The 26,238-nt window shown below is 43.1% G+C and overlaps 1 protein-coding gene across 1 annotated transcript in view; it reads right to left on the bottom strand.

Annotated features, from left to right (window-relative positions):
- Nucleotides 1–2,138: 2,138 nt before the first annotated feature.
- LOC308469364 (uncharacterized protein) overlaps nt 2,139–26,238 on the bottom strand; it is a 45,804-nt gene continuing 21,704 nt past the window's right edge. Inside the window, exons 2-3 of the mRNA XM_080991699.1 lie at nt 18,457–18,643; nt 2,139–4,736 (exon numbers count right to left, since the gene is read on the bottom strand). Of these exons, the coding sequence (XP_080847825.1) occupies nt 2,149–4,736; nt 18,457–18,556 (2,688 nt within the window). The 5' untranslated portion in view covers nt 18,557–18,643 and the 3' untranslated portion in view covers nt 2,139–2,148. The remainder of the gene's footprint in view (nt 4,737–18,456; nt 18,644–26,238) is intronic.

Here is a 26,238-nt window from a genome sequence, read left to right on the forward strand (position 1 = left end):
ACATTTATATGGTTTTCTGCCTGTGTGAATTTTCTTATGGATAGTAAGGTCTTCACTCCCTCTGAAGCTCTTTCCACGTTGCATAAATCTGGTTTCCCCATGTGAGTCAGCGGATGTTTCCTAAGCTTCCATATTGACTTAAGCTTCTCCCCTGTGGGAGTTCGCCAATGTAATGTACGTTTATCCTTCCTGTTAAAGCTCTTCCCACATTCAATATGTTCCAATGGTTTCTCCCCTGTATGAGTTAGTTGGTGTATTCTAAGTGCTCTACTTTTGCTGCAGCTCCTTCCACATGCCATACATTAAAATTGTTTCTTCCCCATGTGTTAGTTGGTGTCCTATAAGGTGTCTATATGGATGGAAGCTCTTTCCATATTTAGTACATTTAAATGGTTTCTCCCCCATGTGAGTTCGTTGGTGTCTTCTAAGGTGTCCATATCGACTGAAGCTCTTTCCACATTCAATACATTTAAATGGTTTCCACCCCGTGTGAGTTCGTTGGTGTAATCTAAGTGTTCCATTTTGACTGAAGCACTTTCCACATTCAATACATTTAAATGGTTTTTCCCCCGTGTGAGTTCCTTCGTGTATTCTAAGGTGCTCACTTCTACTAAAGCTATTTCCACATTTAATACATTTAAATGGTTTCTCCCCCGTGTGAGTTCATTGATGTTTTCTAAGGTGTACATATTGACTAAAGCGCTTTCCACATTCAATACATTCAAATGGTTTCTCCCCCGTGTGAGTTCGTTGATGTTTTCTAAGGTCTCCACTTCCACTGAAGCTCTTTCCACATTCAATACATTTAAATGGTTTCTCCCCTGTGTGAGTTCGTTGGTCTATTCTAAGTGTTCCATTTGGACTGAAGCTCTTTCCACATTCAATACATTCAAATGGTGTCCCCCCTATGTGAGTTCGTTGGTGTATTCTAAGTGTTCCATTTTGACTGAAGCTCTTTCCACATTCAATACATTTAAATGGTTTCTCCCCCGTGTGAGTTCGTTGATGTCTTCTAAGTTTTCCATTTTGACTGAAGCACTTTCCACATTCAATACATTTAAATGGTGTCTCCCCGTGTGAGTTTGTTGATGTTGTCTAAGGTTTCCACTATTATTGAAGCTCTTTCCACATTCAATACATTCAAATGGTTTCTCCCCTGTGTGAGTTCGTTGGTGTATTCGAAGTGTTCCATTTTGACTGAAGCTTTTTCCACATTCAATACATTTAAATGGTTTCTCCCCCGTGTGAGTTCGTTGGTGTATTCTAAGGTGTTCACTTCTACTAAAGCTTTTTCCACATTCAATACATTTAAATGGTTTCTCCCCCGTGTGAGTTCGTTGATGTCCTCTAAGTTTTCTATTTTGACTGAAGCACTTTCCACATTCAATACATTTAAATGGTTTCTCCCCCGTGTGAGTTTGTTGATGTCTTCTAAGTGTTCCATTCTGACTGAAGCTCTTTCCACATTCAATACATTTAAATGGTTTATCCCCTGTGTGAGTTCGTTGATGTTCCCTAAGGTGTCCATTTTGACTGAAGCTTTTTCCACATTCAATACATTTAAATGGTTTCTCCCCCGTGTGAGTTTGTTGGTGTATTCTAAGTGTTCCATATCGACTGAAGCTCTTTCCACATTCTATACATTTAAATGGTTTCTCCCCCATGTGAGTTCGTTGATGTTCCCTAAGGTGTCCATTTTGACTGAAGCTTTTTCCACATTCAATACATTTAAATGGTTTCTCCCCCGTGTGAGTTTGTTGATGTCTTCTAAGTCTTCCATATCGACTGAAGCTCTTTCCACATTCTATACATTTAAATGGTTTCTCCCCCATGTGAGTTCGTTGGTGTCTTCTAAGGTGTTCACTTCTACTAAAGCTTTTTCCACATTCAATACATTTAAATGGTTTCTCCCCCGTGTGAGTTCGTTGATGTTTTCTAAGGTGTACATATTGACTAAAGCGCTTTCCACATTCAATACATTCAAATGGTTTCTCCCCCGTGTGAGTTCGTTGATGTTTTCTAAGGACTCCACTTACACTGAAGCTCTTTCCACATTCAATACATTTAAATGGTTTCTCCCCTGTGTGAGTTCGTTGATGTCTTCTAAGTTTTCCATTTTGACTGAAGCACTTTCCACATTCAATACATTTAAATGGTGTCTCCCCGTGTGAGTTTGTTGATGTTGTCTAAGGTTTCCACTATTATTGAAGCTCTTTCCACATTCAATACATTCAAATGGTTTCTCCCCTGTGTGAGTTCGTTGGTGTATTCGAAGTGTTCCATTTTGACTGAAGCTTTTTCCACATTCAATACATTTAAATGGTTTCTCCCCCGTGTGAGTTCGTTGGTGTATTCTAAGGTGTTCACTTCTACTAAAGCTTTTTCCACATTCAATACATTTAAATGGTTTCTCCCCCGTGTGAGTTCGTTGATGTCCTCTAAGTTTTCTATTTTGACTGAAGCACTTTCCACATTCAATACATTTAAATGGTTTCTCCCCCGTGTGAGTTCGTTGATGTCTTCTAAGTTTTCCATTTTGACTGAAGCACTTTCCACATTCAATACATTTAAATGGTGTCTCCCCGTGTGAGTTTGTTGATGTTGTCTAAGGTTTCCACTATTATTGAAGCTCTTTCCACATTCAATACATTCAAATGGTTTCTCCCCTGTGTGAGTTCGTTGGTGTATTCGAAGTGTTCCATTTTGACTGAAGCTTTTTCCACATTCAATACATTTAAATGGTTTCTCCCCCGTGTGAGTTCGTTGGTGTATTCTAAGGTGTTCACTTCTACTAAAGCTTTTTCCACATTCAATACATTTAAATGGTTTCTCCCCCGTGTGAGTTCGTTGATGTCCTCTAAGTTTTCTATTTTGACTGAAGCACTTTCCACATTCAATACATTTAAATGGTTTCTCCCCCGTGTGAGTTTGTTGATGTCTTCTAAGTGTTCCATTCTGACTGAAGCTCTTTCCACATTCAATACATTTAAATGGTTTATCCCCTGTGTGAGTTCGTTGATGTTCCCTAAGGTGTCCATTTTGACTGAAGCTTTTTCCACATTCAATACATTTAAATGGTTTCTCCCCCGTGTGAGTTTGTTGGTGTATTCTAAGTGTTCCATATCGACTGAAGCTCTTTCCACATTCTATACATTTAAATGGTTTCTCCCCCATGTGAGTTCGTTGATGTTCCCTAAGGTGTCCATTTTGACTGAAGCTTTTTCCACATTCAATACATTTAAATGGTTTCTCCCCCGTGTGAGTTTGTTGATGTCTTCTAAGTCTTCCATATCGACTGAAGCTCTTTCCACATTCTATACATTTAAATGGTTTCTCCCCTGTGTGAGTTCGTTGGTGTCTTCTAAGGTGTTCACTTCTACTAAAGCTTTTTCCACATTCAATACATTTAAATGGTTTCTCCCCCGTGTGAGTTCGTTGATGTTTTCTAAGGTGTACATATTGACTAAAGCGCTTTCCACATTCAATACATTCAAATGGTTTCTCCCCCGTGTGAGTTCGTTGATGTTTTCTAAGGACTCCACTTACACTGAAGCTCTTTCCACATTCAATACATTTAAATGGTTTCTCCCCTGTGTGAGTTCGTTGGTGTATTCTAAGTGTTCCATTTTGACTGAAGCTCTTTCCACATTCAATACATTTAAATGGTTTCTCCCCTGTGTGAGTTACTTGGTGTATTCTAAGGTGTCCATTTTGACTGAAGCTTTTTCCACATTCAAAACATTTAAATGGTGTCTCCCCCGTGTGAGTTTGTTGATGTTGTCTAAGGTTTCCACTATCATTGAAGCTTTTTCCACATTCAATACATTCAAATGGTTCCTCCCCTGTGTGAGTTCGTTGGTGTATTCTAAGTGTTCCATTTCGACTGAAGCTCTTTCCACATTCAATACATTTAAATGGTTTCTCCCCTGTGTGAGTTCGTTGGTGTATTCGAAGTGTTCCATTTTGACTGAAGCTTTTTCCACATTCAATACATTTAAATGGTTTCTCCCCCGTGTGAGTTCGTTGGTGTATTCTAAGGTGTCCATTTTGACTGAAGCTCTTTCCACATTCAATACATTTAAATGGTTTCTCCCCTGTGTGAGTTCGTTGGTGTATTCTAAGTGTTCCATTTCGACTGAAGCTCTTTCCACATTTAATACATTCAAATGGTGTCTCCCCTATGTGAGTTCGTTGGTGTATTCTAAGTGTTCCATATTGACTGTAGCTCTTTCCACATTCAATACATTTAAATGGTGTCTCCCCCGTGTGAGTTCGTTGATGTCTTCTAAGTTTTCCATTTTGACTGAAGCACTTTCCACATTCAATACATTTAAATGGTGTCTCCGTGTGAGTTTGTTGATGTCTTCTAAGTTTTCCATTTTGACTGAAGCACTTTCCACATTCAATACATTTAAATGGTGTCTCCCCCGTGTGAGTTTGTTGATGTTGTCTAAGGTTTCCACTATCATTGAAGCTCTTTCCACATTCAATACATTCCAATGGTTTCTCCCCTGTGTGAGTTCGTTGATGTTTTCTAAGTGTTCCATTGTCCCTGAAGCTCTTTCGATAGTCAGTACATTTAAATGGTTTCTCCCCTGTGTGAATTCGTTGATGTGTCCTCAGTCTTCCACTGTGACTAAAGAACATCCCACATTCCATGCATTTAAACTGTTTCTTTGTTCTTCCCAATGAATTCACAGATGGCTCCATAGAATTCTGGCCATCATCTTCCTCACCTGTTTGAGAGTGGGGGAGGGGGAAGAGAATCCTGTTAAGACTTTCAGGAAAGACAAGAAAGGAACTGAACACATTTCAATCCCAGTATGCACCTTCTCTTATTTTAACACCGTCTCCTTTCTCCACTGTCCTCTCTATGTTCCAAACTTTTAGGAATGCAGGTGAGATAATGGCAAGAAAAACACATGATTCACACTTAATAACTCCATTCACACTTAATAAACTGCATTATTTTATAATCTATGGTGCAATTGGCATCTTAGACACATCTCTGTATTTCTCTTTTCCCAGGGAGGAAATGATCACAGGCTCAAGTAGCACTCTCTCCTATGACTAAGAAGTAAAACTTTAGTGTTACTATGCCACATGTAACTGTAAAAATATTGCAGTATATTAGAACAGGCATCTCCAAACTTGGCCCTCCAGATGTTTTGGGACTACAATTCCCATCATCCCTGACCACTGGTCCTGTTAGCTACGGATGATGGGAGTTTTAGTCCCAAAAACATCTTGAAGGCCAAGTCCCAAAACATATGGAGGGCCAAGTTTGGGGATGCCTGTATTAGAATATAAGAAGAGCCTGCTCATTTGGGCAAAGGCCCACGTAGTCCAGCATCCTGTTCTCACAGTTGTCAACTAAATGCCTGCGGGAAACCAGCAAGCAGTATTTGAGTACAAGAGCCCCCTGCCTTCCTCTGCTTTCAGTCTAATCCTCTTTTCAAGCTATCCAAGTTGTTGGCCATCACTCCTGTAGGATAGAAGTCCATTTAGAGTATTGCTCATATCTTGGGCAATAGAATGAAAGGTGTTTTAGCAGAAAAAATTCATGACAAGCAGGCCTGCTTTCTACCAGGACGTCAGATGAAGGAGAATATAAGGAATATAATTGATATTATTGAATATTTGGAAGTAAGAAATGAGAAAAAAGCTGTCTTAATGTTTATTGATGCTGAAAAGGCTTTTGATAATGTTTCATGGGCTTTTATGAAAAAGATAAAAGAAAAAATGAATTTTGGGGAAGCATTTGGGAGAGGAATTGATGCAATTTATTTTTACCAACAGTCTATGCTGATTGTTAATAAGGTTATAAAAGAAAAGTGTAAAATAACGAAGGGGACAAGACAAGGATATCCCCTATCACCATTATTATTTATTTTGGTATTAGAAGCCCTGGCGAGAGAGAAAAAGTGGAGAAATTAATTAGAGGAACAACAGTAGAAAATAAAGCATATAAATTAAAAGCTTCTATAGTTCACCTTGTAATTACAGTAAAGGATCCCATAAATACTCCACCAAAGGTAGTAAAAATAGATACAGGACTTCGGGCAGGCCGGAGGCTTTAAACTAAACAAGAATAAGACTACGTTTTTGGTAAAAAGCACAATGGAGCAAGGCCAAAAGGAATTACAACAGAAAACAGTTAGTTATACATAACAAAGTCAAATTCTGAGAGATTTGTCTGACAGCTAAGAATATTAATAGTTTTAAAGACAATTACAAGAATGAGTGGAAAGAAATAAAAAGAGCTTTAGAGATATGGGGAAGAATGGATTTATCATTTTGGGGAAGAATATCGGTAATAAAAATGAATGTATTGCCAAAAATGTTATTTTTATTCCAATCAGTCCCGGCAATAGGCAACACAGGATGCTTTGAAAAATGGCAAGGAGATATATCTAGGTTTATCTGGAAAGGGAAGAAACCAAGTATAAAAAGTAAATTATTAACAGATGTAAGAGAGAGAGGAGGTTTTCCCTGCTGGATTTGAAACTTTATTATTAATGTCAGGGAGAGGCAAACGGGAAAAGAGGAAAGGACAGAAATCAGCAGTTATAGGGAGCATAGAGAGATTATCAGCAGCCAGTCGTCAGAGAGTCAGTCTGAAGAAGAGGGGGAGGAGGAGTGTGAGCCTGGGACAAGTCATGCTGTACACAGAGGAAGTAAGGGGAGGAGTCTTCGCAGGTTTGCATGCTGGGTAAAAAAAGGAAGGAAATAACTTTAGTGGGAGCAACTGCGCACAAGAGGGAGGAGGTTAATGGAAACGCTGGAGATGTACATTTGAACTTTGTCAAATAAATCAATTGTTTGGAACTGGCTGGGAGCCCGGAGTCTTATCTATGGCCAGCTGGACAGCACTAAGCCTCTGGCAGCTTGCTCCCACTCCTCTATTTTTTCTGCTGGAAAGCTGGTGGAATAAGGGAACAGCTTCGACATGGAGAAGGAGCTGTTGGAATTGAAAAAGCGAAATGTCGCTCTGGAACAAAGATCCCAAGACCTGCAGAGCCGTTTGGAGGAAGCCCGTACTGCTCAGAGAGGAACCCAAGGTGGTCTATCGGCAGATGGGGGCAGGTGCGTGTGGGTGGAAAGGTTCCAGGGAGACACGTAAAGTTACTTGGATTTCAAAACAGATATGAAATATTTTCTGGAACTGGAAGGAGATAAGTTTCAGAACGATGCAGCAAAGGTTGCTCACATCATTAGACATCTGGGAGGAGGGGCTCGAAGCTGGATAAGGCCGTTAATAGCCTCGGGGAATGAAGCCCTCAGAAATGAAGCCAAGCTTTGGCAAGCAATGGATTTTATCTATGCAGATCAGAGTTTAATTGACAGAACGCAGGAGGAGCTGCTGGCTTTGAGACAAGGCAAATCCACCGTACGCAGTTACTGGTCTGAGTTTGCTAGGCTGGTACAGAAACTGGGGTGGGATTTAGAGGCGGACCCAGTAACAGCAATATTTAAAAATGGACTTAATCCAGAAATTAAGGACGAGCTGGCAAGGGGGCCACGACCTAAAAATATGGACGAATTAACAAAGGCTGCTCTGGGGTCGGGTTTGAGACAAGAAGCCAGATGGCGGGAAAGGAAGCAAGGCAGAGAGCAGAGTTTCCATGGTGACCGCATTCCTGAGATGCCTGCAGCTGCCTCGGAATGTCAACAAGCGCCGGAGCCTATGGAGATAGGCACAGTCAGGGCGCGGGAGAGTTCGAAAGCCCAACGGTCTGGCAGGAAGGAAAAAAAAGACTGGCAAGCGGGAAAAAGGTGTTTTGTGTGTCAGAAGACTGGGCACTTTGCCAGAGTGTGCCCAGAGCGTCGTAACTGGCAGGGAATGGTAGGGGCCACACAGCAGGCAGAGGGAGAGGAGCCCCAGCATTCGGGAAACGAAGAGGCCTGGCTGGTGGGGAACCGGGGCAACAGCCAGGCGGGAGCAGCACAGAAAGTCCCCGGCTTGGACACCCCAAAGCAAGCATAATGTTGGAGGTGGTGCTAGAACTCCCAAATGGACAGACGGTGGAGGAGTTGGCATTAATTGATTCTGGGGCCTCAGCCTCCTTTTTCAGCAAGGAGTTTGCGGTGCGACACCAACTGAACCTGAGGCCTTTGGATTTTCCGCTGCAAGTGACAACAATTGATGGGAGAGAACTGCTGGGGGGTGAAGTGACGCATCGAACACCCCCAATGCGAATGCGAGTGGCCACACACTCTGAGGTCATCGCCTTTCACGTTGCCACACTAGCGGGGCCGCCTATCATATTGGGCATGAGCTGGTTGGCGTTGCACGATCCGATGCTTTCCTGGCACCAATGGTCCCTGACGTTTGGCTCAATGCACTGCATGGAGAACTGCCTAGCCCAAGGGCTAGATCGTCAAAGCGAGGGCAGGAGGGCAGCAGCATGCAGAGCGGGGACGAGCGAGATTCCGTCGTGTTACAGGCATCTACAGGAGGTGTTCAGCGAGAAAGAGGCGGATGCGTTGCCACCCCATCGGCAGTATGACTGTCAGATCAACCTGGTACCAGGGGCCACGTTGCCGGTGGGAAAAACCTATTCCTTGTCGGAGGGAGAGCTCAAGGACCTCAAGGAGTTTATTGAGAAGAACCTGAGAAGGGGTTTTATCAGGGAGTCCAAGGCTGCAGGCGGGAGTCCCGTGTTTTTCGTCGACAAGAGATCAACAAAAGAGCGACGCCTAGTGGTGGACTATAGAATTTTGAACAGCCAGATGGAACCGGTGGCCTTCCCAATGCTGAGGATCGACGAGGTTTTGGCACGGGTGCGGAAGGGGAAGATTTTCACCAAACTGGATCTCCGGGGGGCTTACAACCTGATCAGAGTAAGAGAAGGCGATGAGTGGAAGACCACCATGTTCACCCCGATGGGGGCATTTGAATATTTAGTCATGCCCTTCAGTTTGCAGTGCGGAAGCCACTGTTTCCAAGCCTTCATGCACCACGTGTTAGGACCCTTGCTCTACAAGAACTGCGTCTGCTTTTTAGATGATCTTCTTGTGTTCTCGGAAGACAAAAAACAGCACGTGGAGGATGTACGTCAAGTCCTGAGCAAACTCAAGGAGAACTGCTTGTGGGTCAAGCTGGAGAAGTGTCAGTTCCACGCAAAGCAAGTCGAATTCCTGGGGTACAGGCTGTCGGACCAGGGGTTGGCTATGGACCCGGGGAAGGTGAAGGCAGTGGTGGAATGGGAGTGTCCCAAAACCAGGAAAGATGTCCAGCGTTTCCTGGGTTTCAGCAATTTCTACAGGAAATTCATAAAGAATTTTGCAGAACTGACGGTGCCAATCACGGACTGTCTCTGTGTTAAGAAAAAGTTTCAGTGGACGCAGGCGGCCCAAGAGGGCTTTGAGAAACTAAAGAGGGCTTTCGCTTCAGAGGAGCAGCTGATTCACGTCGACCCGGCTCAACCACTACGGGTGGAAACAGATGCGTCAGATCGGGCGATAGGGGCGGTGCTGCTGCAGCCAGATCGAAAAGGGGAATGGCGTCCGTGTGCTTTCTTCTCACGGAAGCTCAACAAATCAGAGCAGAACTACACCATCTACGATAAGGAATTGCTTTCGATCGTGGCTGCTTTTAAACAATGGCGGCATTTCCTGGTTGGGGCAAAGCACCAAATTTTGGTGTGCACTGACCATAAAAACTTGGAGTATTGGCGCACGGCACGGGTGTTGTGCCAGAGACAGATAAGGTGGGCAGAGTTCTTTGCCAACTTCAACTTCAAGATCCAATACGTGCTGGGAGAGCAGAATGTGAGGGCGGATGCGCTCTCCCGGAAACCTGAGTATATGATGGGGGAAGGACCACCTGTAGCAAGACTGATATTCCCAGAGAGCAAATGGTTATGCGGGGGGACGTTGGTCAAGGACGACGAACTGATGCAAATGCTCAGAGACGATGCCTTTGCCAGACAAAAGATGGGGGAGTTAAGAGGAAGAGGGGGTGCCGAGGGTGGTTTTGAGGTGAAAGGGGGGTTACTGTACCACAAAGGGGCCTTGTATGTTCCAGGAAAAGACCTTCGGGGCCGAATACTCAAGCAACTCCATGACAGTTGTACGGCGGGGCATTTTGGACAGCATAAGACCAAGCTACTGGTCACGAGGGAATTTTGGTGGCCAAGGGTGAGAGCGGATGTAAAGGAATATGTGCGAGGATGTGACACATGTCAGAGGGCCAAAGGGGAAAGGGCGGCACCAGCGGGATTGCTGGAACCATTGCCTACACCTGGGAAGCCGTGGGAGGTGGTGGGTGTAGATTTTATCACTGATCTGCCCAGATGTAAGGGGAAGACAGCGGTCATGGTGGTGGTTGATCACTTAACCAAAATGTGCCATTTCGTGCCCTGTTCGCATGCCACAACGGCGGAGGAAACAGCTAGGCTCTTTGTAGAGCACGTGTTTAGGTTACATGGGGTACCTGCAAGGGTGGTGTCAGACCGGGGGGCTCAATTTACCTCACGATTTTGGCGCAAGCTAATGGGGCTGCTCCAGGTGGAAGTGAGCTTTACAACGGCGAGACACCCCGAGACCAATGGGCAAGCGGAGAGGGCGAATGCTGTTTTACAACAGTATTTGAGGTGTTACGTAAGTCAGAAGCAGAACGATTGGGTGGACAAACTAGCCCTGGCAGAGTTTGCTTACAACAATGCGGAGAATGTATCCACAGGGATGACACCGTTCTTTGCCAATCATGGGCGTCATCCAAGGGCCTTCCCTGGGAGGGGGGAGGAGTCGGGGAGTGTTCCAGCGGCCGAACAGTTTGTGGAGGAAATGGAAGCGATCCACAGACAGCTGCAGTTAAATTTGGAAAGGGCTAAGGAGTTATACAAGAAGGAAGCCGACAAACATCGACGAGCAGGGGAGGTAATCAAGATTGGGGACAAGGTGTGGTTGTCCACGCAAGGATTGCCTTGGAAAGGGGGCTGTAAGAAACTCAAGGCCAGGAAGGTGGGGCCCTTTGAGGTTATCCAGCAAATAAATCCGGTGGCGTTTAAGCTCAGGTTGCCAGAAAGCATGAGAATCCATCCGGTGTTCCATAGGTCACTGCTGTTCCCCTACAGGGAGGGGGGAAGGAGAGCGGGTAGTGGGGGAGTGGAAGGCTCACCACCCGAAATGGAGGAAAGGGAGCAGTGCAACGAGGTCACGGAAATACTGGACTCTCGTTTGAGAGGGGGAGGGGTGGAATATTTGGTGGCTTGGGAAGGGGCCCCGGCATCGGAGAATACCTGGGTCCCGGAAGATAGTATGTCTAACAATGAGCTGGTAGAGGAGTTCCACAATTTCTTTCCGGACAAACCAAAAGGCAAGGTGAGGTCCTTACAAGAGGTGTTCGAAACAACAGACGACGAAGAGGAATTCGAAGGTTTCCCAGCGTCAGATGAGGAGGAAGAAGAAGACGAAGGCGTAGACTGGGGAACACCCGGACTTGGGGGTTGGATGAGTGTGTTCGAAGAGACAGATGAGGAAGAGGGTAGTTTTGAGGGGTTCTCCCCGACCACCTCTGAGGAAAGAGAAGGGGACGTAGTCGGGTCTCCTGAGCGGGAGGGGGCCTTTGAGGAGGGGGTGGATGTCAGGGAGAGGCAAACGGGAAAAGAGGAAAGGACAGAAATCAGCAGTTATAGGGAGCCTAGAGAGATTATCAGCAGCCAGTCGTCAGAGAGTCAGTCTGAAGAAGAGGGGGAGGAGGAGTGTGAGCCTGGGACAAGTCATGCTGTACACAGAGGAAGTAAGGGGAGGAGTCTTCGCAGGTTTGCATGCTGGGTAAAAAAAGGAAGGAAATAACTTTAGTGGGAGCAACTGCGCACAAGAGGAAGGAGGTTAATGGAAACGCTGGAGATGTACGTTTGAACTTTGTCAAGTAAATCAATTGTTTGGAACTGGCTGGGAGCCCGGAGTCTTATCTATGGCCAGCTGGACAGCACTAAGCCTCTGACAATTAAGCATCCTGTATCTGCTAGAACCAGGAATGGATTACATTGGAAAACACAGATACTGTATTTTAGACCTGGAAGGACATGAGTTATGGATAGCATGGATATTTATGGTAGGAAAAGACCTAGGTGCATAGAGCTTCTCAGAATCATACAGTAAGAAAATCAATTTTTAGGGTATGGGAGAAGTATAAAAATTTGTTTGAGTAAAAAACACACTGGTGGCTTTCCCCCTTGGAAGCAATATCTCTGAAAAAAATTGAATATGAGAAGTAATTGGCCGACTTATAGAGAACTCTTAACTGAAGTTGAAAACCAACTGAAATAAAAAGATTTTGAAGAGATAAGAGAAGCTGTAACTGACTGGTTACAGTACCATCAACTAAACAATATCTTTAAGATAGACATGAAAAAACTATTAAAAGAATTGTGTCTAGGTGAAAAATTCCAAAAAGGTATAAATGCAATATGTGACCAACAGAAAGCAAAAATTATTATTAATGGAGAGTTTGGAGAAGACATCAACATCTAAAGGTACAAGACAAGGATGCCCCCTATCCCCAATGCTATTTACAATAGTATTAGAGGTTCTATTAAAGAAAATAAGGCAGGACAACCAAATAAGAGGAATAGCAGTTGGTGAAAAAAGATACAAGTTAAGAGCCTTTGCAGATGATGTTATGATCACAACAGAAAATCCCCTACAATGTACACCTAGAATATTGGAATGCATAAACGAACATGGCAGAGTAGCAGGATACAAATTAAACTACGGGAAAAGCAAAATACTACTGAAATATATGGAAGAAAAAGATAAAGTACAAGAAATTACAGGATTGGAAATTAAAAAGAAAATAAGGTATCTTGGAGTAAATTCAACAACAAACACTATAGACTTAAGTAATGAGAACTATGGGAAAACATGGAATGAAATAAAAAATGACTTGCAAGTATGGGGGAAATTAAATCTTTCCTTACTAGGGAAAATATCGGTAATAAAGATGAACATATTACCAAGGATGATGTTTTTATTTCAAAGTATCTCAATACTAGGAGGAGATAAATGTTTTAATGACTGGAAAAGAGATTTGGCTAAATTCGTATGGTCAGGGGAAAAGCCAAGAATAAAACACAAAATAATGATAGATAAGAAGGAGAGAGGAGGATTTGGTCTCCCAGACATGGAGTTATATCATGATGCGGTGGGTCTGACCTGGCTAAAAGAATGGATCAAATTAGATGACTCGGATGTATTGGATTTAGACAGAGTAGAGACGAGATTTGGATGGCATGCCTATCTAATAGATGAAAAAGTCAAAGTACATAAAGGCTTCCTAGGGCATATAGTCAGAAAGTCTATACAGTGGTACCCCGCTAGACGAATGCCCCGCTAAACGAAAAACGCGCAAGACGAAAGGGCTTTCCGGCATTTTTCTGCTTCGCAAGACGTTTTTTTCTATGGGGCTTACTCGCAAAACGAATTTTTTTCCGTGGTCTCCTTTTTTTTTTGCCTTTTCTGAAAGGCGCTAAGCTCCTTATCTCTAAATTGCCGCTTATCCGCTAATCCCCTAAGCGCTAAAAGCCGCTAAAAGCCGCTTATCAGCTGTTTTACCGCTTATCAGCTGATCGGCTGATAGCGGAGCTCCGCAAGACGAAAATCCCTGCAAGACGAAGGCTCCCGCAGAACGGATTATTTTCGTCTTGCGGGGCACCACTGTATATAAAATATGGGAGAAATATAAAAGACTCCTAAAACCGAAAACTCCCTGGTGGGCATCGCCGGCAGAAATTGTCGCAGTGAAAAAATTAAATATGAAATAAAATTGGGTTACCTATAAAACTGTATTAAAGGAAGAAAACGGAGAATTGGAATTAAAGGATTATACAGAAATTAAAGCTCATATTAGTGATTGGTTCCAATATATTCAAATTAAGTATAGATTAGCGAAAGACAAAAAGCTAGGATTTGAAAAAGAAATATCAAAATTTGATAAATATTTAATACCAGAAAAATCAAATATATCTAAATTGTATAATCTGACCTTAGAGTGGGAAACAAAGGATGAATTGGTTAAAGCATCAATGATTAAATGGGCGCAAGATATTGGGGAAAATATTATGTTTGAACAATGGGAAAAATTGTGGAAAGAAGATATGAAATTCACGATGTGTTATATACTGAAAGAAAATTACCTCAAAGTACAACATAGATGGTATTTAACACCTGAAATAATAATAATAATAATAATAATAATAATAATAATAATAATAAATTTTATTTACATCCCGCCCTCCCCAGCCGAAGCCGGGCTCAGGGCGGCTAACAACAGTCAAATAGTCAAACAGTCAAATTCTAAAAACATTCTAAAAACATTTCATTATAAAAATTAATTAAAATCAATTTTTATAACAAAAACGAATAAAAATTGTAGCGATGTCTGTTGGCGATGCAACACTGGAAAAGGTACTATGATACATATATAGTGGAATTATTTAAACATCAAACAATTTTGGGAAATAATATATACTGAAATGAAAAAAAAATGTTTAGATATTCATTTAGGAAAACACCAGAAGATTTTCTATTGGGAATAGTACCAGGAAGCCTAAAGGAAGAAGACAAGACCTTATATTTATACGCAACAGTAGCCGCAAGGCTATTGAGTGCGAAAAACTGGAAAAGTGGTATTGTACTGACAAAAATAGAGTGGCTTGCCAAATTATTGGAGTCCTACAATATATCCAAAACAATGGGAGAAATTGGAAGGATCTCAAAAGAGTAGATAGGGACTGGAAGGTGTTTAAAAGATACTTGCAAAACCATATCGAAAAATCAGAACTCCTATTGGAATAAACAAGTTCAGTTTCAAACACTGAAATACTAAATAAGATGGATAACAATGTGTAATAGAAAAAGAAGTTCCTGCGTAATGTTTGCCATCTTGCCAAAGGTTGCAGGCAGCTTTACCTGCAGCAATTGTATGTTGATAGCCCTCTTAGAAGACAAAGTCCAGCAACTGGAGGAACGTGTAGCTACGCTCCAAAGAATTAGAGAGCTGGAGCTCTTCTTGGAAGCAACAGAGAACACCGTCTCCACCAAGGAGGAGACAGGGGACACCCCTGAGAAGGAGGCTAGTTCACCAACACAGGTGCCAGATATATGGAGAAACGTGACTCAAAGAAGTAGGAGGCCCAGGGTTCGCTCTGATTGTTTAGAAATACACAATCGCTTTGAAGTCCTCTCCCCTAGCATGGAAGACGAAGAACAGACTCCATTTGAGGATCTCTCCCTCATTACAGTCGATCAGGTATATGAAGACGAGCAGCAAAGTCAGTCCTCAAGGAATGTGCAGGCGACCTTGGAATGGACAGCTCACGGAAGAACCCCGACCAAACCTAAGAGGAGGCGTGTAGTGGTGATAGGGGATTCCCTACTGAGGGGAACAGAAGCAGTGATCTGTGGACCTGACAAGATGTCTCGGGAGGTGTGCTGTCTCCCCGGGGCTAAGATCCAAGATGTAACTGAACGACTGCAAGGAATCATAAAACCCACTGACAAATACCCCTTCCTCTTGGTTCATGTGGGAACCAATGACACTGCAAGCAATAGCCTCCAGAAGATCAAAAGAGACTACGAGGCTCTGGGCAGGAAATTGAAGCAATTAAATGCACAAATTGTCATCTCATCTGTCCTCCCAGTTGAACGACGTGGCCCAGGGAGAGAGGGAAAAATAGTGGAAGTGAACAGCTGGCTTCGCAAATGGTGTAAACAGCAACGGTTTGGATTCTTAGATCACGGACTGCAGTTTCTTGAAGATGGACTTCTGGCAAGCGATGGGCTGCACCTCACAACGGCTGGGAGGAATGTTTTTGCCAAAAATCTCAGAAACCTCATCAGGAGGGCTTTAAACTGACTAATGTGGGGGAGGGAGACAGTGCTCCTGAAGGTGGGAGTCTATCAATTGATGAAGATGATCATCCAAATGTCATAGACCAAATGGAGCAAACAGCACGCAGACCTAGTGGTGGGAGGAAAAAATCCTTAAATAAGAGACACGGGGGAATGATTAATGGACTTCAATGTCTGTACACTAATGCGCAAAGCATGGGAAATAAACAAGATGAGCTTGAGCTCTTGGTACAGCAAGCTAAATATTGACATAATAGGCATCACTGAAACCTGGTGGGATAAGTTCCACGATTGGAATGTAATAATGGAGGGATACAATCTATTTCAGAGAAACAGACCAGACAAGAAAGGAGGAGGAGTGGCGTTATATGTCAGGGATGTGTATACCTGTGAAGAGATCCAAGATTTAGAACCTCAAAGCTAAAGTCTTTAAGCAGAGGCTTGACAACCATATGTCAGGAGTGCTCTGATGGTGTTTCCTGCTTGGCAGGGGGTTGGACTCGATGGCCCTTGTGGTCTATTCCAACTGTATGATTCTATTCTATGATTCTATGAAATTAGGCTAAAGGTGTGTGAAAGAAAGTAATAGAAGTGGAAAGAAATTGCAATTGAGTAGATTGGAAGTCTAACACAAAGGTGGGGTGAGGGGTGGTGGATGGTGATGGGAAAAGGAATTATTTGTGGGATTGAGTGTAAGTATGTTTGAACACTTTTAAGGATTGTATGAAATGTATGTTTGTATGCTTGTATATCTGTAATATATGTGGATTAATGATGACCTATTTTAACAATAATTTTTTTAAAAAAATAAAAAAATAAAAAAGGTTTTAGTTATGAGATCACAATTTCAAAAAGAACTCTTAGGAAGTAACATAAAAAAAATCTGTCTAAAATGTATAACTTGCTCCTAGAATGGCATACAAAGGATGAACAGGTCACTTCAAAGAAGAAGTGGGTACCTTTTCCTATATGTGGTGGTTATGTAAAATAACAGTATCATTTTGGGAAATGGTATATAATGAATTGGAAAAAAATGTTTAAAATAAATTTTGTTAAGAAACCAGAAGTTTATTTATTTGGAATTACAGGTACTGAAATCCCAAAAGACCAGGAAAGACTATGTATGCGACAACAGCTGCACAGATGTTATTATCTCAAAGATGGGAAGATGCAATAATCCGAACTAGGGAAGAATCGTGAGCTAAACTGCTGGACTCTGCCGAAATGGCAAAATTAGCCATGAGACTCAGGAATCAAGAAAACAAGGACTTTAAAAAAGAATGGGGAAATTTTATAATTTACCTATGAGATTGCTGCACGCAAATCAAAACGTTAGCTGGACTTTAGGAATCACTTGTAAATAAGTTTATGGACACTTTAGATAAATGAGAACTGTGGAGAATGTATCTATACAGTGGTACCTCGTGTTACGTAACCCTCTGGTATTTTTCCGGGTTTCGCCACTCGCACGCGTAGAAGCACTCTATTGCGCTGTGTGCGTGTGCAGAAGCGATCCTCTGGTTTGCAAAAACCTCGGGATCTGTCATTTAAAATGCTATAAAAACATTATTTCAAATGTTTTTGATGTAAACTTGTATTTGTAAAAACCAATAAAAATATTTCAAAAAAAGGGGAAGCCCATAGATTGACTATGCTTCTGTTGATTCATCATTTGCAAACCCAGAAATAGGTGTTCCTGTTTTTGAAGTTTGCCGCGGAAACCGAACGTGCTCCTGAGCTCCATTTTTACTGTTGCACAGCAAATTTAAGTGCCCCCCATCCTAATTAAGGCTTTTTTTCATTCCGTTTTAGCCTTGAGCAGCTAATTTAAGTCGTCTCCATCGTAATCAAGGTTTTTTTCATCCCATTCGTTCCCTTGGACAGCTAATTTAAGGCCCCCCCCCAATCAATATTCAAGCTGTTACTGGTTGCAGTGTTCTGAGGGGACATTTGCAGCTTTAGTTTTTTCCTATTTTTTGCATTCTTGTTTGTGTGGCTTTTTCATTTTTGACTGAGGCTTAGTTTTTTGTTTTATGATTGATTGATAGACTGTGGAAAGGGATATAAGCTCCCCATTCAAACATTGACTATCATCAATGCAGGTACGAAAAAATAATAATTTTAATTTTTATCATATACAATACTGTCTTAAATATTTTATGGTACAGGACATTGATTATTGCTTTCATTTTACAGATCAATGGTCTTGTTTGATAGTAAAATTCATGTTAAATTGCTGTTTTAGGGGTTGTTTTTAAAAGTCTGGAATGGATTAATCCATTTTGCATTCCTTTCTACGGGACAGCACACCTTGGTTTTGGAACGCTTTGGTTTTGGAAGACTTCCAGAACCGATTAAATTTGAGAACCGAGGTACCACTGTAACTCCTAAGATTTAAAATCCTGGAGGGAGAAAATCTGCCCCCACTACTTTATGAAAGGGATTCAAGATACAAAGAGCTGCTTCGGAGAAGGCCTCACCCCTTCCTTCTTCCTGTCAGGAACTTCCTTCCATTTGTCTCCTCTCCATCTTTTCCTCTTTCTCCCTCCACCTTCCATCTATCCCTGTCCCCATCTCCTCTCCCCTGGAACTCACCAGATTTCTCCAAGGGTCCTGGGAGGGAATGCTCAGAGGTTGTGGGGAGGGATGCGGGAGACAGCCTGACCAGGTCAACCGTCCATCTTCCTCCTTCCATCCTGGCCAGGGTTGCAGGTTCAGTCTCAGCTAGGTTTGCAGGTTCAGCTTCCTGAGGAGCGCAGAAGCCAGAGCCAGTTGCAGCTTCCTGGGAGGGAGGGAAGAAGAAGAAGCCAAGGGAGTCTGAGAGCCCCTGGAGGGATTCTCCTGCCCAAGACATTCTGCTGCCCCTGAAGAAGCCCCAACTGGGCACCCCCTTCCCAAGAGCCCCCACCCATTTTCAAACACCTTTGGCAATTCCTTTCATCACCTCCTTTCCTTTTTTATTTATTATATTTTGTTTATTCAATCTTTATTGGTTTAAAATCAACACACACACACCAAAAGCTTATAAATAGGAAAAGAAGCAAAACAAAAAAGCACAATACATTTCTTACAAAAAGAAATAGAACAATACACAAAATTATTCCAGCCATCAACTTCCGACTTCCTTGATATAGGTTATTTATTTTCTTAATAAGGTAAAGGTACCCTTGACCATTATGTCCAGTCACACATGATTCTGGGGTTGCAATGCTCATCTCGCTTTACTGGCCGAGGGAGCCGGCATTTGTCCGCACTAAGCTTCCGGGTCATGTGACCAGCATGACTAAGCTGCTTCTGGCGAACTAGAGCAGCGCACGGAAACGCCATTTACCCTCCTGCCAGAGCGGTACCTATTTATCTACTTTTGATGTGCTTTCGAACTGCTAGGTTGGCAATTTTCTGAATTACTTGCCTCTGTTTTTCAATAAACTTTATCCTTGTTAAATCTTCTCTGAATTCTTTGTACCTTATTCAATTGTGAGAGTTATTCAAAGCATTTTAAAGTTTTTATAAGGGGACACTGTTCTTTTAAATATTATCTATAGCTTTCTCATTCCCTTTTAAACTTTTGGGTCGATCGATTTCTTATCTTTTCCGTCATCTGTGCTACTTCTATATATTGAAGGATTTTTTCTTGCCACTCCTCTTCTGATGGAATTTTATCTCCTTTCTATCCCTTGGCAATCAACATCCTCACTGCAGTTGTTGCATACAAAAAGACCCCTTCCCAAGAGCCCCCGCCCATTTTCAAACACCTTTGGCAATTCCGTTCACCTGCCTGTCCCACCTCCCTTCCTAAGGCTGGCATGGTATGCACATTAGTGGCCTGAGAGTAGACCCCATGGAATTTAAGAGTTCATCTGCAAAGGACTGCTCTGAATACATGGGTGGCCCTTGCATGGAGAAGAAGGAAGCCCCTTGCTTGCATCAGGACCCCCTGGGAGAGGCGGGGGATCCACCCACTGCTCCCTCCGCCCTCGCTGCCTCCTCCTCTGCCCTCCTGCCCTGCAAACACCCTTTGCTCTTGTTCCTCAGGGGAGAGAGGCAGGAAGAGCCTTCAAACCCATCCCTTTCCTCCTCTGCTGCCTTTTCTTGCAGCAGCCCAGTGAGAGGGGAAGGAGCTGCAGCGCCTGGTTCACTTCATGGTTTACTGGGATTGTGAGTAAACACGTCCTCTGCCTTCCATGCGGTGGGAGTGGGGGGGGGGTTAAAAGTGGTGAGGAGACCCCCCCTCCAGTCCTTTTGGGAAACAGGAGCTTTGGTCAAGAGTCAACAACTTAGATGGCAAGTTCACAAGAGAAGCACTTTGGAGCACTGCTTGCTCTTACTTTGGACCTAGAGGACAAGATACACGTTTACACCACAGGACTCCTTAAAGATGGCATTTCTTTATATTTGAGGGCCATTTCTACAAAACAGTAGTCTTATGATGGCAGCCCTGTACAGGAAAGTTTTCAATGCTTTAAATTTTTTGGTGTTTTTGATGGAAATCGCCCAGTGGCTGAGGCAACACAATCAGGTGGGCAGGGGGCAAGCAATGAATTATTTATTTTTATTTTACTCTTATTCTTATTAGTATTATTCCCTCCTAAGCCCTTCCTGTTATGCATGCTGATCAGAGACTTTGTCCCAACCCCCCCCCCTTGAACGCAAGAGGGCTTCCTATTTTTACAGCTATTCTTCACATTTCTATACTGCCCTTCCTCCAAATATCACAGGGCAGCTTACAAGAGAAAAACACAGAGATGCATAGCAGAGTAAAAAATAAAAACAACACCCCCCCCAATTCAGTTGTGAAGTCCATAGATTGTTTAATGAGCCAAACGCCTGGGAGAAGAGCAAGGCTTTCGCCTGTTGCCTAAAGATAAGGTCCTCCTCCGAGGGGTCTTCTGCTGGAGTATAGATATTAAATTTAAATTAATACTATTAAGGCGATCCTGGCCAGCAATGCCCACCCCTCTCCCCTCTCCTTCCCTGCAACTCCCTTTGTACCAGATCCCTGCAGGAGGAAGCTTCTCCCCCCCCCCCTCTTCAAGCCCCCTTTAAGAAAACAGCTCCCTTTCCTCCCTTCTCTTCTCCCCGCCCGGATCTTGTGCAGGGCCGCCTCTCCCCATCCGGGGGCTTCTCCTCCTGGACCCCCTCGCAAAGCCCCTTCCCTCCTTCCCCGCCACTGGCTTTGCACTCACCCGAAATCCTGGGCAGCGGGGGCGGGAATGGGAGCCCCCGCGTGGGAGGCAGGGCGTAAGGGCGCTTAATTAGGAGCCTTAATTAGGAAGCAGCCCCCTCCTCCGCCTCCGCACGATGCAGCCCCCCTTCCCGCCTCCTCCTCCTCCCTCCTTTGCCAGCTCCGCTTTTATCTCTGCTGGTGAAGCCGGAAGTGGAGGCAACTCAGAGGAGGAAGGAGAAATTTCTCTCCACGTTCAGCCTCTTGTCTGTTATTTGATAATTGGGGGAAGGAAAACCTTATAGCACCCAACCAATGGGAAGGCGAGGGTGGGAACATGTGCATGGGGAATTTGGACCCCCGCTTTTGCAAGAACGTATTGTCCTCAATAAGGGAGGCGGGTGGCGCTGTGGGTTAAACCCCAGAGCCTAGGGCTTGCCGATCAGAAGGTTGGCAGTTTGAATCCCCGCGAAGGAGTGAACTCCCGTTGCTCTGTCTCTGCTCCTGCCAACCTAGCAATTCGAAAGCACAAAGTGCAAGACACAAGAGCCCTTGTAGAGTCCTTTGCAGGTTCTCCATCAGTAGGAGAAAATAACAGAGGCCAACCAGAGAATATTGAGAAGCAAAGCAGCTAGTAAGCCTGATCTTTATTGAACTGTTGCAACAGGGTGCTCCCCTCACACGCAGGAGAACGGAGGAGGACCCCGAACAAAGGTTTGCCTGCCCTTATATAGCCCTTTTAAATTCCCTGCCCTCAAGACCACCCCTCCATACATCATACCTACATCACAGAATAGGCGGTCTACAACAGAAATTTGAATATTGTTGCTTTTTTTAATGTATGTGCTTGGTTGGTACATTTATGAACATTTATTATATATATAAGACCTTAATTTTTTTTATTACATACTGCTCCAGCGGGAAGGTAAATGGTGTTTCCGTGCACTGCGCTGGTTCACCAGAAGCAGCTTAAGTCATGCTGGCCACATGACCCGGAAGCTGTACGCCGGCTCCCTCGGCCAGTAAAGTGAGATGAGCGCCGCAACCCCAGAGTCGTCCGCAACTGGACCTAATGGTTAGGGGTCCTTTTAACTTTAGTCCTCAATAAGCTCTTTACTGCTTCACCAATTTTGTTCAGATGGTGTTTTAAGGAAGGGGATCAAGGGTCTCAGGACCCACTTCTTACAATGTATGAAGTAGTTTACGGCAAAAAATAACTCTTCTGGGTAACAGAATAAATTATTTTAATAAATATTTAAATGGAGAGCATATTTTGCCTTCTCATGTTCATGTAAACATGATTCCACTCCAACCTCACTTAGTATTAAATTGTGGGTGGATATGGCAGACGACACAGAGATTTCTCCAAGTGGTTGTTTATACTAAGCTGGAACTGAACTGGACTCAAACAGCTCAGCCGGACTGCTTTTATAGGCAGCCAGCTGCCAACATTGTAACAACAACAACAACAAGAAGCCAGGGTCTCCCGCCGAAATTAACTGATATGGACCTGAGTGAAAACTATAGACACAATCCCCCTGCTGGCCAGGGTGAGAACGTCAATACATAACACTTAGTCCCCACTTCCACCTCAGCAAAGAATTTTTTATACAGAAATCTCCTGGACAGAAGTCTCCCTGTTTGCATTACAGGGAGGGCTCAGCCTCTGTCTACCTTATTGCACACTCATTACACACAATGTCTTTTGCAGCGTCCTGTATTCTCCTCAAAGAAACACTCCAGAGACACAGGAACAGTGACAGGCAGCAGCAGCAGCAGGAGCTAGACAGATTAGCTGGGGATTTTGATCCAGAAAAGGAGCAGACGGGGAAAGGTTAACCCTTAGGTGTGCTCAGCCTTCACCTGCTCCATGACTCCACCTTGCATGAGAAAGAAGAATGGAGCTCCAGGAAACAGGAAGTGGTCCTTCAACCAGCCAGGACATCTCACATCACAGACAGATCCAGTCTCCTGCTGGGGAGTCAAGAGTGGCCCTGGGATGGCAGAGAGAGGAAGGGAAGGGACCAGCGCCAGAAGGAATGGCAGGGCTCCATATGCTCCCTTGAACCCCCCCTCCCTTGACACCAAGGGGAGCTCCTCTTCTGGGGCTGAAAGCATTGGCGTGGAGGTTTGATTTTTGTCAGGATTGCAAGGAAGGGGGGAAAGGAAACCTAAAACACACCCACCCATGGACACACTGGAGACTGAATGAAAATAGGCCTGTCTGAAGGAATAGCTGCTGGAGAGCATAATGTGGGGTGTAGCTGTAATGCTCACCTGCTTCCCTGGACTGGTCTTTTCTTGGGGTCAGGGAGCTGGGGTGGTCGATCAACATGAAGTTCCCAGGTTACCTTTCCTTCTGGTCAGCTATTCCAGCTCTTGTCTCCCCCCCCATTTCTTTCTTTATGGAGGGGCAAAGGCTGTGCACTTTGTATAGATGCAACTACAACCCACAACTGGAATCTTCTGGGGGCACTGTGCCCCCCCCAGATAGAATAGATTCCCTCAGCATCTTGCCCCACCTCCCAGAAGGCAAGTTTATCTGGTTAAAGTGTTGGTTTTGGACATTATATTGTATTTCTCTGAAGGATAGACTCTTTATATCAGCAGTAATACATTAACTGGGTTATGAATAACAGTTTTGATACTGTCAACGTGAACTTCATCTGAGGTTTCAGACATACCCATTTCAATCAAGAAAGATGCAGAAAATACTTTTCCTTTTTGATTCTGGGCACTTGACTTCTCCCATCCTGCTACCATCAAGGCAAACGTTTGGGGCAGATATCCAGGGCCCCACTCAATAGCAGCAACAGGGGGAGGAGGAGGCCCCACAAACATTTCCCACATTTTGAAGTTGAATGATACAAAGCCCCCTCAAGACTCGACAGAAGCTTACCAGGGTACCTTTCCTTCTAGTCAGCTATTCAGGCTCCTCATTCCTCCCCATTTCTCTATGGAGGGTCAAAGGCTATGCACTTTGTATAGACGTAACTACAACCAACATCTGGTATCTTCTGGGTGCACCAAGGTGGCCTCCTTCTGCATTGTCAACAAGTGACAAGTGTCATGGAACAATCCCCAGTGTCTCTGCAGAAGTTTTTACTGATGGGCTTGTAGGGGCAGGGGACAGAGGCAGTCTGCTAGGTGGATAGGGTTGTGGGATAGAAATGTCAATAACCAAAGACTGAACTGGAATAAATGTGTAACCTGCCTCAAGATTCTTTGTGGTTCTTTTGTGCTTTCACATTAACTAAATCTGATGCAAAACAACAACAGAAATGGAAGTGAGCTGGAAGAACTTGACGAAAAAATAGGATTTTTAAAAAATAAACAATAGACTGGCAAAAATAAGAGAAAGAATAGAAATACTTAAATGCCCCTATAAATGAAATAAAAGAAGGAATTGTGACTTCTAAGAATGGTAAAGTCCCTGGTCCAGATGGTATTTCTATAATGAATTACAAAAAATTGGAAGAGACCATATTACCGGTGTTAGAAGAAATAATGAACAAAATTTTAGAAGGAGGACAAGTGCCAGAATCATGGCAAGAGGCCCTAGTTACATTGATACTGAAATATGGATCCAATTTAGAGTAAATTAAAAATTATAGACCAATCTCATTTCTAAATTCAGATTATAAATTATTTGCAAAAAAATTAGTCAATAAATTGAAAAAGATCTTGGCAAGATTAATAAAGAAAGATCAGTCAGGCTTCCTACGCAGAGGACAAATTTACAGCAACGTAAGATTGGTAGTAGATACAATAGAATACCTAGAAATGAGACCAGATAAAAAGGCAGCCCTGATCTTGGTGGATGCGGAGAAAGCATTGGATAATGCTTCAGGGGCATTCATGCAAAAAACTTTGGAAATGATGAGTTTGGGTGAGAAAATATGTAGTGGTATAAAAGCAATTTATAATTCCCAAAAGGTCAGACTAATTATACATGGTGAAACATCAGAAGCTTTTAATATCTCTAAGGGAACAAGACAGGGCTGCCATCTTTCTCCTCTCCTCTTTATCACACTTCCGGAAGTGTATTTGAAAGCAGTAAGAGAAGACCCTAGAATAGAAGGAATTAAAGTTGGACAAAGGGCCCATAAGGTCAGAGCCTTCACAGACAATCTAATATTTAGAACAGAAAACCCTCTAGAGCAGCGGTTCTCAACCTGTGGGTCCCCAGATGTTGTTGGACTACAACTCCCATCATCCCTGAGCTCTGGCCTTGCTAGCTAGGGGTGATGGGAGTTGTAGTTCAGCAACATTTGGGGGCCCACAGGTTGAAAAAGGCTGCTCTAGAGTATTGTAGTAATATTGGAAAAAACAAGGCCAAGAATAAAATACAAAACTCAGACTTAAAAGAAAGGGGAGGCTTTTACCTTCCAGATCTCAAACTTTACTATGAAGCAGCTTGTCTTACTCGGATTCGGGATTGGATTAAATTGGAGAAAGAAGAGGCAATAGAACTGGAAGGACATGACAGCAGATTTGGTTGGCATGCATATTTGTGGTATGGGAAAACAAAAGTACACAAAGGACTCGACAATACTATAATAGGTTTTTAATAAAGGTATGGGGAAAATACAAAGAATTATTGGAACCCCAAACTCCATGGTGGCTATCACCCATTGAAGCACTATCACTTAACATGTCAACAATGAAAGGAATACGGCCAACATACAGAGAATTACTAATAGAACAAGAAGGAAATTTAAAATTGAAAGACTGTGATGAGATATAGGAATATATAGTGATGGTGATGGATATTTGTTGTAAGAAAGAAAATCAATAAAAATGATTATAATAAAAGGAATGGAAAGGAAAAAGAAAGGCGTTTGGACAATTACCACGATTCAAAATTAATAAAGAAAAAACAAAACTCCTGGTAAAAAAATTAGATATACAAGAAAAAGTAAAGTTAGAAATAGAAACAGGACTTAAAATTACTAACAGAGCAAAGCATTTAGGAATTTGGATAACCATGAAAAACATTAATTTATAGAAAGACAGTTATATTAAGGTATGGACCAAAATTAGGAAAGACTTAGAAATCTGGAGTAAATGAAAACTCACGTTGTGGGGAAGAATTTCTACAATCAACATGGTAGTTTTACCAAAAATGCTGTTCCTTTTTCAATCAATTCCGGTTCTTAATGGCTTAAATTGTTTTAAGGAATGGCACAACTATTTGGCAAAATACATTTGGC

Source organism: Podarcis pityusensis (assembly GCF_964106645.2).
Source record: "Podarcis pityusensis genome assembly, chromosome: 2".
In the NCBI taxonomy this organism is placed as follows: Eukaryota; Metazoa; Chordata; class Lepidosauria; order Squamata; family Lacertidae; genus Podarcis; species Podarcis pityusensis.